We start from the raw sequence: 14,228 nt of genomic DNA on the forward strand, positions 1-14,228 counted from the left end.
TTGCTGCCCCATTGTCATAAGCCAGCAAACAATAAAAATAACTGAAATGCATATACGCGTTTTCAACATCAATAAATCATTTTGCATTCATGGTTGTGTGGTTTGTAGTAAAGAGCATCATTGTTTCTAGCAAGTCGTCTATATTGCACCCGTCTTTTGGAAGTTTGGAAGAATTGTTATGTTTCAAAGGTAAAGTTTTAAAGGATGGGGATAGTTATACTTAATGCCAGTATGCCGCAGCTCATAAGAGTGACTTTAAAATACATTACGCAGTTTCATCTGGTGTAAATCTTCAGTGTTAAACAACGCGTGTCCGATGTGAAATTATTAAAATTTAGTATTTAAAAATATAATATTTGCAAATTATTAGAAAAATTGCAACTTTTATATAGAATGGTAATATTTTCATTCATAAATGAGTGATATAATATATGTGCTAAATAAAAGTGTCTTTCTATAAAAAAAATTCTGAGTTTTGGTACAAACACATGATACGGTTATCATGCGTTGGGGTAGAATCTCATTTTTTTGACTTTGTCAAAAAAAATCATTTTTTTATTGTTGGTACAAACACATGATACCGGTATCATGCGTTGGGGTGAAATCTCATTTTTCGACTTTGGCAAAAAATCAACTTTTTTGAGTTTTGGTACAAACACATGATACCAGTATCATTCGTTGGAGTAGAATCTCATTTTTTGACTTTGTCAAAAAATCATTTTTTTAGTTTTGGTATAAACACATGATACCGGTATCATGCGTTGGGGTAGAATCTCATTTTTTGACTTTGATTAAAAATCAACTTTTTTGAGTTTTGGTACAAACACATGATACCGGTATCATGTGTTTATACCAAAACTAAAAAAATGATTTTTTACCGGTATACCGGTATCATGCGTTAAGGTAGAATCTCATTTTTTGACTTTGATTAAAAATCAACTTTTTTGAGCTTTGGTACAAACACATAATACCCTAATATCGTGCGTTGGGGTAGAATCTCATTTTTTTGACTTTGGCAAAAATCTCATTTATTTAGAATCTCATTTTTTTGAATTTGGCAAAAAATCATTTTTTAATGTTGGTACAAACATATGATACCAGCATCATGCGTTGGAGTAGAATCTCATTTTTTTAACTTTGATAAAAATCAACTTTTTTGAGTTTTGGTACAAACACATGATACCGGTATCATGCGTTGGGGTGAAATCTCATTTTGTTCTATTTGGCAAAAATCTATTTTTTTTTAATTTTGGTACAAACAGATGATACCGGTATCATGCGTTGGGGTAGAATTTCATTTTTTTGAATTTGGAAAAAATCATTTTTTTTGAACTTTGGTACAAACACATGATACCCTACCCCGGTATCATACGTTGGGGTAGAATCTCATTTTGTTCTATTTGGAAAAAATCATATTTTTTTAGTGTTGGTACAAACACATGATACTGGTATCATGCGTGGGGTAGAATCTCATTTTTGTGACTTTGGCAAAAATCTATTTTTTTTTAATTTTGGTACAAACACATGATACCGGTATCATGCGTTGGGGTAGAATTTCATTTTTTTGAATTTGATAAAAAATCATTTTTTTTGAACTTTGGTACAAACACATGATACCCGATACCCGGTATCATACGTTGGGGTAGAATCTCATTTTTTTAACTTTGGCAAAAAACATTTTTTAAAATGTTGGTACAAACACATGATACCGGTATCATGCGTTGGGGTAAAATCTCATTTTTTAACTTTGACAAAAATCATTTTTTTTTTTAGTTTTGGTACAAACACATGATACCGGTATCATGCGTTGGGGTAGAATCTCATTTTTTTGAACTTTGGCAAAAAATCATTTTTTTTAATTTTGGTACAAACACATGATAATACCGGTATCATGCGTTGGGGTAAAATCTCATTTTTTTTACTTTGATAAAAAATCATTTTTTTTTTAAGTTTTGGTACAAACACATGATACCGGTATCATGCGTTGGGGTAGAATTTCATTTTTTTAACTTTGATAAAAAAATCAACTTTTTTGAGTTTTGGTACAAACACATGATACCGGTATCATGCGTTGGGGTAAAATCTCATCTTTTTAACTTTGGCAAAAATCTCATTTTTTAAAATTTTGGTACAAACACATGATACCGGTATCATTCGTTGGGGTAGAATCTCATTTTTTAACTTTGGCAAAAAAACATTTTTTTAATGTTGGTACAAACACATGATACCGGTATCATGCGTTGGGGTAAAATCTCATTTTTTTAACTTTGATAAAAAATCATCATTTTTAAATTTTGGTACAAACACATGATACCGGTATCATTCGTTGGGGTAGAATCTCATTTTTTTGACTTTGGCAAAAAATCATTTTTTTTTAATTTTGGTACAAACACATGATACCGGTATCATGCGTTGGGGTAAAATCTCATTTTTTTAACTTTGATAAAAAATCAACTTTTTTAAGTTTTGGTACAAACACATGATACCGGTATCATGCGTTGGGGTAGAATTTCATTTTTTTAACTTTGTTAAAAATTCAACTTTTTTGAGTTTTGGTACAAACACATGATACCGGTATCATGCGTTGGGGTAGAATCTCATACTTTTCTTACTTTGTCAAAAAATCATTTTTTTAAATTTTGGTACAAACACATGATACCGGTATCATTCGTTGGGGTAGAATCTCATTTTTTTACTTTGACAAAAATCGCATTTTTGAATTTTGGTACAAACACATGATACCGGTATCATGCGTTGGGGTAAAATCTCATTTTTTTAACTTTGATAAAAAATCAACTTTTTTGAGTTTTGGTACAAACACATGATACCGGTATCATGCGTTGGGGTAAAATCTCATTTTTTTAACTTTGGTAAAAAATCACAGTTTTGGTACACCCGGATACCCCGGTATCATGCGTTGGGGCAGAATCTCATTTTTTTAACTTTGGCAAAAAACACTTTTTTTTAATGTTGGTACAAACACATAAAACCGGTATCATTCGTTGGGGTAGAATCTCATTTTTTCGATTTTGACAAAAAATCATTTTTTTTAAGTTTTGGTACAAACACATGGTACCGGCTATCATACGTTGGGGCAGAATCTCATTTTTTTGACTTTGATAAAAATTTCACTTTTTTTGAGTTTTGGTACAAACACATGATACCGGTATCATACGTTGCGGTAGAATCTCATTTTTTTGACTTTGTCAAAAAATCATTTTTTTTAGTTTTGGTACAAACACATGAAACCGGTATCATTCGTTGGGGTAGAATCTCATTTTTTTCGATTTTGACAAAAATCGCATTTTGGAATTTTCGTACAAACACATAATACCAGTATCATTGGTTGGGGTAGAATTTCATTTTTTTAACTTTGATAAAAAATCATTTTTTTTAATATTGGTACAAACACATGATACCGGTATCATTCGTTGTGGTAGAATCTCATTTTTTTTTACTTTGGAAAAAAATCATTTATTTTAATTTTGGTACAAACACATGATACCGGTATCATGCGTTGGAGTAAAATCTCATATTTTTAACTTTGATAAAAAAATCAATTTTTTTGAGTTTTGGTACAAACACATGATACCGGTATCATGGGTTGGGGTAGAATTTCATTTTTTTAACTTTGATAAAAAATCATTTTTTTTAATTTTGGTACAAACACATGATACCGGTATCATTCGTTGGGGTAGAATCTCATTTTTTTGACTTTGACAAAAATCGCATTTTTTAATTTTGGTACAAACACATAATACCGGTATCATGGGTTGGGGTAGAATCTCATTTTTTAACTTTGATAAAAAATCAACTTTTTTGAGTTTTGGTACAAACACATGATACCGGTATCATGCGTTGGGGTAAAATCTCATTTTTTTAAATTTTGGTACAAACACATGATACCCCGGATACCCCGGTATCATACGTTGGGGCAGAATCTCATTTTTTTAACTTTGGCAAAAAACACATTTTTTTAATGTTGGTACAAACACATGATACCGGTATCATGCGTTGGGGTAGAATCTCATTTTTTTAACTTTTTTTTTTACTTTGGTAAAAAATCATTTTTTTTAATATTGGTACAAACACATGATACCGGTATCATTCGTTGTGGTAGAATCTCATTTTTTTTTACTTTGGTAAAAAATCATTTATTTTAATTTTGGTACAAACACATGATACCGGTATCATGCGTTGGAGTAAAATCTCATATTTTTAACTTGATAAAAAATCAATTTTTTTGAGTTTTGGTACAAACACATGATACCGGTATCATGGGTTGGGGTAGAATTTCATTTTTTTAACTTTGATAAAAAATCATTTTTTTTTTTAGTTTTGGTACAAATACATGATACCGGTATCATTCGTTGTGGTAGAATTTCATTTTTTTAACTTTGATAAAAAATCAACTTTTTTTTAATTTTGGTACAAACACATGATACCGGTATCATGCGTTGTGGTAGAATCTCATTTTTTTAACTTTGATAAAAAAATCAATTTTTTTTAGTTTTGGTACAAATACATGATACCGGTATCATTCGTTGTGGTAGAATTTCATTTTTTTAACTTTGATAAAAAATCATTTTTTTTTTTAGTTTTGGTACAAATACATGATACCGGTATCATTCGTTGTGGTAGAATCTCATTTTTTTGACTTTGGAAAAAAATCATTTTTTTTTAATGTTGGTACAAACACATAAAACCGGTATCATTCGTTGGGGTAGAATCTCATTTTTTCGATTTTGACAAAAATCGCATTTTTTTAATTTTGGTACAAACACATGATACCGGTATCATACGTTGGGGTAGAATCTCATTTGTTTAAATAGTTTCATTCATATAGCACTGTATTACAATTCAAAACAAACCAAATGTACATATTATTATTGTTGTTTATTGAATCAACAATTCCTTTCGCTCAGTGATAACTTCACCTGCATCAAGATGATATTGAAATAATAAAGTGTGAGATCAAAATAAACAGTTTAAAACACCTTCTCACTGAGTGGTTGACTCTTATTCCGTTCAACGCCACCTAAAATCTTTAACACTCCCCCCTTCCATCTCTTGTTCCGCTTTATTGAATAAAACAAAATAATCACCCACAAAGTTACATACATGGTAACTCGTAATCTGGCATAAGGTGTATGAAACAGAACACCCGTGTTATAAACAGAACACCCGTGTTAAACATAGGCTACATAAACTCGAATTGGTAACAACTACGGCTTTAATATTAACTTACCATCGTTATCCATTTCGTTAAAAGGCAGCTGATCACTGGGATTTCTAAGAACGATTTAAAACTTTGTTTAATATTTATTGACAACGGAATATTTTGATTGCCAACGATATGCCCTAAATGTTCGAATATGAATGCTGCAAGCGTGTAACCCTTGATAAGCCATTCTCTTGCATTTGGCGCTTGGAAATTTTTATACTTTTTTTAGATAATTTGTTGGCATTTTAAAATTACAATTCTATAGAGTCTTAATTTTATATCAACAACATATGTTGTATAAAACAGCACATCAACTACTAAATATGCACTGTATACTCACTGATTATAACGACGGTGTATATACCCTGCTGCCCCCAACGCAGTCCTTACCCATCCATGGGAAACCGTAGAGACTTGAAGAACCACCAAGAGAAGAAGAGCAAAAACCATCTTTCGATCCATTTCGTTGAGATTTATCTGTAATAGGCTACGTTGGTGATTATGTGGCCGATGTGGTCGCCTTTTATATTCTCAACAACCAATAATTCTACTGATGATAATCGCTTGAATCGCCTCCCAGCGCCAATATCTTCCAGGAGGCATTATTCCTGTACTTAAGTTTCAGTAATCAGAAACCGGTTTAGTTCTTACTGCTATTGAGCTGCCACCGACAAAGTGGGGTTCAAGCTCCACAGTAGGCTATACAGTAAGACCGGAACTATACTTTAAACAACAATACTCTATACTGTTGAGGTCTCCATTGCATGCCAGTAAATACAAGTTTTTGAACTTTAAAGCGTATAAAGTTTGAGTCTACAAACATATGCCCGTTAATAAATATCAAGAAACACTTCACCAAATAGCCTGTTTTTTACATGTCACTGTTAAAAGCATTCGGTGTCAACACAGTTTCTTGTTGAACGTTTTTATGTTTTAACTTATTAACCTTTAGAGCGTGATCGTTGGTTACTTCTGTGAAACGACCGTGGCGCTATGCGCTATCTCAGCAACTCCAATACCGGCAAGTAACGCCGCTTAGTTCTAGTTCCTGAATATAAGAGCTAAGATGAAACTTCCTGAAGAGTTCTTACGATTTTTCATAAGTACTGGAATATTCGGTTCCAGAGAAACAATATTTCTTGCTGCTTATCAGTGGAATTATTGGTTGTTAAGAATATAAAAGGCGGTCACACCGACCACAATCACCAACATATTCCGATCAAGACAAATCTGAACGAAATGGATCGAAAGATTGTTTTTGCTCTTCTTCTCTTGGTGGTTATTCAAGCTTCTGTGGTGTCCGCCGATTTGTTAGTCAGACCAAGGCCACTTATTAGACATCTAAATGATAAGTAAGTATATCTAATAAACATGACACTGATTCGAGATTGAACAAGCACGGTTGTAGTAGACTTGATATATTCAATTTTTAACGTTGTTTAGAATGTCGTGAATTTTAATAACATATCGGTGGCAATTACTATGTAAATAAATATTAAACAAACTCTAATGAACAAACTTAAATTTGCTATTCTAGTGACCAGCAGTTTGATCACGAAATGGGCAGAAACGGTAAGTTATAGCCTAAAGTGTTGTTGCGACTAATTCAGTATTCTGTATCGACATGCTGTTTTAACCCTATATGCATTATAAATGTATTATGTTTATAAATACCTAGTAACGTAACTTGATTTATGCCCGCATGCGTGGCTGGAAAACCACAATCGTTATAACACAGGTGATTTGTTTCATACACCTCGTGCCAGCTTATGAGTTACCACGTATTTAACTTTGTGGGCATTTTTTTCTTTTTATTCAATAAAGCGGAACAAGAGATGGAAGGGGGGCGTGTTAAAGATTTTAGGTGGCGTTGAATGGAATAAGAGTCAATCACTCAGTGAGAAGGTGTTTTAAATTCTTTATTTTGATCTCACACTTTATTATTTCAACATCATGTTGATGCAGGTGAAGTTATCACTGAGCGAAAGGAATTGTTGACTCAATAAACAACAAAAACAAATTATTTGCGCTCCTTTTACAGCGAAATGTATGTGTTAGCTTAAACACCTTTCATTTGATTAGTAAGACCGAAAAGCAAAACCTAGAAAATCTTTCTTTAAATGAAACCAATTACAGTATTTCACAAGAATATAAATCTGATGTTTGTAAACCGAAAATGTAAATAGGCTTACCACGACAGACGTGTATGCAATATTATAAGGTGGTGGTGGTAGCAATTCCAATAACAAACCTAAAACTCCACACTAAACATTATTACTACACCATTGATGTTTTCGTTAATGTTTTATTACAAGTAATCACAATATGAAAAATTGAAAATACAATCAAATGTAGGTAAGATAAAAAAGATATAAAAAAGAAGAACTCGTAATTTAGTTTTTTGGGATTAAACATTAAAATTTTTCATACCTGTATTTCCCAAAAGAAAAAAACGCGTTTTAGGAACAATAAAAACAGTGAAGAAATTACAAGAAAAAAATTTTAGTTTGTCAATTTTATAAATGTACAATTAAAATAGATATACATGTTGTCATCGCGATATGAAGAGTTGAAGAATCAAACTTAAGTAAGATGAAGATAAATTATGAAAGATATAAAAATAAAGAAATAGATGGTAGGCTACAATATTTACAAATAAAGAAGAATATTCAACAAATACTTTCGTATCTCATTGTGATTGACACAGGTTTTATTGGAGTAAATATTAAAGAAATGCTGCATAACTGTATTTTACAAATTGGGAAATATTTTAAGTACAAATAAAACAGTAAATACATTACAATGAAAGTATTTTAGTTGATAAATTATCTAAAGTACAATTAAAATCAAGGCACAAGGTTTATTGTGTTCGATACAAAAAGGATTTGAATTGTGGATTTGAATAAATGTGACAAATATTATCACATTGTATAATGTTGAAGTAATCTGTTTAGCATCAAACCTATTTAAATAGGGCCAAGTTATATTGCGTTAGGCAAAGATGATTGCAGATAAAACATTAGGTTGCCTAAATACATCACCAAATGTATAGTGGAAGTAAAATAAAATACACCATGTATTTATTTAAATAGCAACCATAGAATTGTGGAATAATTTAACTTCAGTTTCACCAACAACACTCCACTTGTCAGTTTGATCATCGTAACATTCAATTGATTTCACAACTTTATTCCCAGAATCCAGACTACAATAAACAAACCTAATGTTACTCCTAGAACAAACAATGTTGACCAAATAATATTTCAAGTATTTACCCTCCCACTACATAAATCATGTGTCATCATCAACATTGTATTTCTCAACTGATTTAAGAGTTTGTTTTCCATCATGGCCACCTAATGATCAATAATGTTAGTATAAATATTTCTGGTGTAGGTAATACTTTCATAATATAGGCTTTAATTTAGAAAAAATTAACCGTTTTTTAACGTGTTCTCATTTATCATTAACAAAAACTTAAGATTACAATTTTTTTAATTATTTTGATATATTATGTTTTTTCTTTTGCGCAAAAGTGTTAATAACTTATGACCATATAATAAACAATAAATATAAATACATTAGAATGTTTTTATAATCTGTATATTGTAAGAATAAAATAAAAACAAATAAACTGCCATAATATGACTATTTTAATTTTCAGATTCCAACAACTAAAGTTGAATGTTACGGAATCTCATCTGTTTATTTTATACTGAAATATTTTATAAAATAAAAAGTTATTTACAACCCACCAATAGCATAAATAGCATTGTTAAACACCACAGCAGCAAACCAACGTCGTGGTGTTTGCATTGAAGCAACATCTTTCCATTCATCTAATGATGGATCATATCTTTCAACTGAAGATAAATACTGGGTACCATCATGTCCACCAAGTGAATACAATCGATCTGTATAATTTATAGAACAGAACTTAGATATATCGATACACTTAATCTAACATTATATAAAGTTTAATTATGTCTTCAATATTAACCAAATAATATTATTTCATTGGGAAACGTTAATAACCGCTAGCTAATGATAATCAGATTAATTTTAAACTGTTTAAGTAACAATGCATTTTTAATTTAGACCAACAGTTTTTAAGCTTTTATGTTTACTTGGTAATTTGGTTCTGCGAACTATTTATTGCATGCATTTTAACTCACCTGCAAAAGATAAGGGGATTGTTAATCACACACTAACTAAGTGGTGCTAGAAAATATTCAAAATTTTTAAATATTCAGGTGAGAACAAATCGTTGATTGTGATTAACAGGTCAAACTTAAGATAAAAAGAAAAAAAAATGATTAAATAACATACCAACATTTTCAAAAAAGCATGTGCGTGTCCGTTTAATAGTACTTGCTCAAATGGAGTAATATTAATTATAATAACTAACCATTGTGAGCAACCAAACAATGACTACTTCTGGCAAACTTCATTGGTTTAAGTTGAATCCACTTGTTAAGTGGAACAACATAATATTCTCCGGATGAAACTTTTATCTTATTCTCATCAGCTCCACCAAATACAAAGATGACACCTAGGTTATAAATAGTTTAGTGTGATTAATTATACAAACAGCAATTTGAATTTATAATATCAATTATAAAGAATATCCAACAAACACCAGGTTTTCATTTTGTTTATAAATTTCCAAAATATCTTGATAATATAAAAATGTAGGCTTACCATTTATAACAGCAGCACTAAACACAAATTTCACATAGCAGGCATAAACAGTTAAAATGAAAGATTTTATGCACGGATCCTTGGTTAATAAAACCTATCACGTAAACTTACAAAGTTTTCAAGTAAAGGCAAACTTAAAACATAAGGTCAGTTTTGAATACTTTCAATAATAAAGTTTAATAATAATTGCTACATTATTCAGACCAAAGTAAATAGATATACAACAAGTAAGGACAGCCATTGTTTAAAAACAATAGTCAATGGACGCCATCTTGTTCTCTACATGAGGTGTGAAATGCATGCATCAGTATGGGTGCTAGACGAATATTTTAACTGCTCTTTAGACCTTTATTCATTATTTGTTTCAACAGTTGTATTATAGATTACGGAAAACTTTACGACCCATCAAAATTGAAAATAATTGATTTTACAAGTCAACCAAAACTTTAGCATTTGCTTTTTAAACGTAAATATATAAAATTAATGCAATGCTGGTGCCAAATTTTAAATAATATACAATTGTGTAACATAAATAACCCAAACATTGCCCAAAATTGAGCAAATATTTTGGTTTTTGCTTGTAAAGTTCAACAATGGTTAAGCGGGAAAACATGCGGGAAACAAGATGGCGGCATTGTACTTGCTGTTATCCATTTTCTTTGATTCGGACATCAAATTGAACTTACCATTTAAAACAGCAGCACCAAACACGAATCTCTTGACATTCATTGAAGCTACCTTCTCCCATTTTAAAACTTTTTTCTTTAATTTCATTCGATAAACAATGTTAGTTGCTGTTTCTTTACCATCAGTTTGTAAACTTCCTGCAAGATGATACAGAACATCATCGATGACAACAGCTGCTGCTGTTGATCGACCAACTGGTAAATCCTAAAATAAAGATTGATTTTAACTTAAACATTATTTAGAGAAAAGTTTATTCATTACACTAAACATATACAGAACAGGGGCATTTGTACAATAAAGCACAACTAACAGCACAGTGAACAATTCCCTGTATAATCAGTTCTAAATTTATAAATATTTATGCACCATATGCTCAACAACACTCATTTTGTTAAATTATTTTTGTAAAAAAATTAAGTTTTACCACTATTATTTTTGTATTATGAGTCACATTTAACTTACTGGAAGTTGACTCCATTGTTTTGTTTGTAAGTCAAACTTTGTTACTTTGTATAAACTTTCTGTACCACCAAGTGATATGAGGGATTTCTCTGAATAATAAAACAATGCAAAAACATTTGAACAAAATGATTATACACTAAACAATCCTTATAAGAACATAGATAGGTGCTGCATCACCTTAGAGCAGTGGTTCTTAGAAGTGGGGGAAAACTTTCCATTTTCTGCACAACTGTGTTAAGTAAGCTGTTTTATATTTCTTTAATCGCATTCTTCTATTATTGTAATGTATTAATTTAACAAAAAGAAGGCGCCATTTCTGTTTGAAACTTAAATAAAGGTTGTGCTGCAAAAAGTCCCCTGCCCTAGAGATTGCATCACACACAAAACTATTTAGTCCTAACAAATGACAGTGGTCAATTTTAAAAACTACAACAATTGATGTCTTGCAACAAACAGATTTCTTTTAAGTCAAAACTGAATCTTTCACTTTGTATGTTAGTTTGTCCCCATATTAGGAAAACACTGAAATATAATATCACCATTCTAGTACTCTACTGAATATATGGTTGATACCCCATAATACTTACACAAAAACAAACGCCAAAATATGACAATATAAATACAAAACATAGTTAAATATTTTAAACACCTGTATAATATAATCGACCTATTTCCTTTGCACGTTGCACCAAAGCATCGTGGAACACCCAACCCAGATTGTCCAGTTTTTGAACAAGAGGCTAAAAATATAAAAATTTGTTTATTATTATCAGTAATAAATGATAATATATGTTTATTATTCACCTCAACAGACACTTCATCTTTAAACATCATTGGAGATACTTCACTAAGATTCACAAACTTGAAAAGTTGACTCAAGTAACTTTCATTTGAAGCCAAATCAAACTTCACCCAGTTCATAACAGCAGTGTAAACCAAATCTGGAGAAACCTGAAAAAATTATGTTACATTGTATGGTAGACTTTATTCAAATTAAAACACTTTTCTTCTATTCTATTGAAACTTTGGCACAATAGCACAAGTATTAAATTAGCACACTCACCATTTTCATTCTAATTCTAACAATAAATAGACATTTCAGCCAGTGATAATTTGGTAAGACCAATTTATAATAAATTGTTTTACTACACAGGAAGAATCAATTACGAGTTTTTTAAAACGTTTTAGTCGGCTAAAATAACAATACCAAACTGTATGCCCCACATGTATCCATAAGGCTCACAATAATTATGCTATACACTCTACTTCTATGAAAATATTTATATGGCATAGCTAATATATTCTACAATCTACCTTGCCATGTGTCAATTGTAATAACTTGATGACACCATCTTTTGAAAGTTTCTTGAATTGATGACCAGAAGTAACTTCTTGGTATTTTTCAACAACAAAGTTGTTGAATTTCTCAGTTAACTTAGGAATGGTGAAACGGTCGGCTAAAGCTTGAATTGTGAAGCAATTTTGTTGCGTGACTGTTGTCAACAAATATTCAATGCAAAGTTTCTTGACAGCTGAAAATACATTATGTATAGCTACAGTGTTTTAGAAAAACAAAATGTTATACATACAAAGCATTTGTAGGAAATCAGAAACTGCAAGAAGGTCGCACACATTGTTGGTGTTGATGTTGATTTTTCCTGTGTACATAAAATCAACAAGTTTCTCCACACTTTCAGCATCTACAGCTTGAAGTTCCACAACATCTTTATATTTTTCTTCCATCTGTATAAATATTCTGTTAGTGACTGATTAGTATTATTTTCACATTGCAACATTTTAATAATGAACATATCTGTATCAAAGAAATACCAGTAAATGTATTTAAAAAGTTTATGTAAAGATAAATGTATAAGAGTTAGGCGCTAATGGTATTCCATCTTACACTGCAGAACCGTACATAAGTAATTATTACCTCAGTGTTAAACATGGTGTCGAAATATTTAGAATAGCAAGAAAGAACCATCTTGTTTGCTGGAATGTTTTTCTCTCCAACACGAATGATAATGTCATTAAAACGACCATCTTGTCGTGACTTGTTGGCAAATTGAAGAAGATCAGATGCATGATCAATATTGTGTGTTTGTTCTTTAACTGAAGATGTTCCACTTAGTGAAAATGATGTTTCTGCCATTTTACATTTAATCTACAGATTAACTAAATCTGTAATAGGCAAATATATATATTAGGGGTTAAGCAAAACATTGATTAAATTTAAAACCTGAATGAGCTGCATCTGTGTAGCCAACAACACCATCATTTGGTATATTTTATAAAATGTAAAAATATGTGTTATTACCAAATACCAATCCACAAGTTACTTGACTGCAATAACGCTGTTTCAGTTATTGGCTGGGCTACTATTTTTATTTTATTTAGTCCTAAGTACTATCTAGTATCTATTAGATCAGTGGTTCCCAAACTTTTTTTTCACCCGGCGCCACTTGAGCTATTCAAAATGTTTGCGGCGCACTTAGCCAAAGGTCTTAGAAATAAAAACGCATTTTTACAGTTTTATCGTGTATTTTAAGATTAGGCTCGTTTAAGCATATGAAACTTAAGCATATGAAAAGTGTTGTACCACAGTCTGGACATGATTATTGCAAACCGAAAGAAATAATTGGCATTGTTACGTAATATACAAATCTACTGTACAGATAGAAATGCGAAAACAAACTTTTTAAATTTTATTATTGAACAAACACGTTGGATTTTTATATAAAACAACAATTTATATTGCAATAAAATATTAATACAAATCAATTATCTCGACCATGCTAAATTGGAAATGTTTCTGCAAATTTTCACGGCGCACTTGACGAGTTGCGTCGGCGCACTAGTGCGCCGCGGCGCCCACTTTGGGAACCGCGGTATTAGATAAAACAATCAAAAACGGCAACGCAATTCTATCTTTAGTTATGTAACTGACTGTTGCATCTTACCCTACTGTACAACTTTAAACAATACCAACTAAATTCTACAACAGGTGTCTTTTCAATTATTAAGCTTAAACACAATTGTTAAGCTATCACTACTTAAAGTGGTATTGGTGTTAAAAAGAGTATATAGGGTTGTCCAAATTACCAGCCAAACATAAAAAAAATTGAAAAAAATCCACAAAAAAATAATCATCCAA

General features: G+C 31.0%; 1 protein-coding gene and 2 long non-coding RNA genes across 4 annotated transcripts; 1 reads left to right on the top strand and 2 right to left on the bottom strand.

Annotated features, from left to right (window-relative positions):
• Nucleotides 1-4,878: 4,878 nt before the first annotated feature.
• Nucleotides 4,879-6,060, bottom strand: LOC104266697. Its single transcript, XR_717676.3, has 4 exons — nt 5,565-6,060; nt 5,249-5,292; nt 4,998-5,078; nt 4,879-4,937 (listed from the first exon to the last, which is right to left on the bottom strand). It is a non-coding gene; the product is annotated as an uncharacterized LOC104266697 (long non-coding RNA).
• A 303-nt stretch (nt 6,061-6,363) lies between these two features.
• LOC104266698 lies at nt 6,364-7,247 on the top strand. The gene is made up of 4 exons (XR_717677.3): nt 6,364-6,576; nt 6,762-6,796; nt 7,049-7,129; nt 7,190-7,247. It is a non-coding gene; the product is annotated as an uncharacterized LOC104266698 (long non-coding RNA).
• Nucleotides 7,248-7,284: 37 nt separating this feature from the next.
• LOC100179771 (kelch-like protein 12) lies at nt 7,285-13,251 on the bottom strand. 2 transcript variants are annotated; one of them, XM_026839215.1, is made up of 11 exons: nt 13,008-13,251; nt 12,664-12,817; nt 12,389-12,606; nt 11,879-12,025; nt 11,742-11,814; nt 11,075-11,163; nt 10,612-10,816; nt 9,633-9,776; nt 8,980-9,138; nt 8,500-8,580; nt 7,285-8,429 (listed from the first exon to the last, which is right to left on the bottom strand). In XM_026839215.1, exons 1-10 carry the CDS (start codon nt 13,224-13,226, stop codon nt 8,516-8,518), a joined length of 1,473 nt encoding a protein of 490 aa, XP_026695016.1. In that variant the 5' UTR covers nt 13,227-13,251; the 3' UTR covers nt 7,285-8,429; nt 8,500-8,515. The 2 variants fall into 2 exon arrangements, with proteins under 2 accessions (XP_026695016.1, XP_002119647.1); XM_002119611.4 differs by having other exon boundaries at nt 11,724-11,814.
• Between the last annotated feature and the right edge of the window lie 977 nt (nt 13,252-14,228).

The sequence above is a fragment of the Ciona intestinalis genome, unplaced genomic scaffold, assembly GCF_000224145.3.
Source record: "Ciona intestinalis unplaced genomic scaffold, KH HT000174.2, whole genome shotgun sequence".
In the NCBI taxonomy this organism is placed as follows: Eukaryota; Metazoa; Chordata; class Ascidiacea; order Phlebobranchia; family Cionidae; genus Ciona; species Ciona intestinalis.

Coding starts and splice junctions, on each gene's coding strand:
- LOC100179771 (XM_002119611.4), bottom strand. CDS start 13,226: ATGGCAGAAACATCATTTTCACTAAGTGGAACATCTTCAGTTAAAGAA. Junction 11,815..11,878: donor AAGATGAAGTGTCTGTTGAG/GTGAATAATAAA, acceptor TTATATTTTTAG/CCTCTTGTTCAAAAACTGGA. Junction 9,777..10,611: donor TGGTGCTGCTGTTTTAAATG/GTAAGTTCAATT, acceptor TTTATAACCTAG/GTGTCATCTTTGTATTTGGT.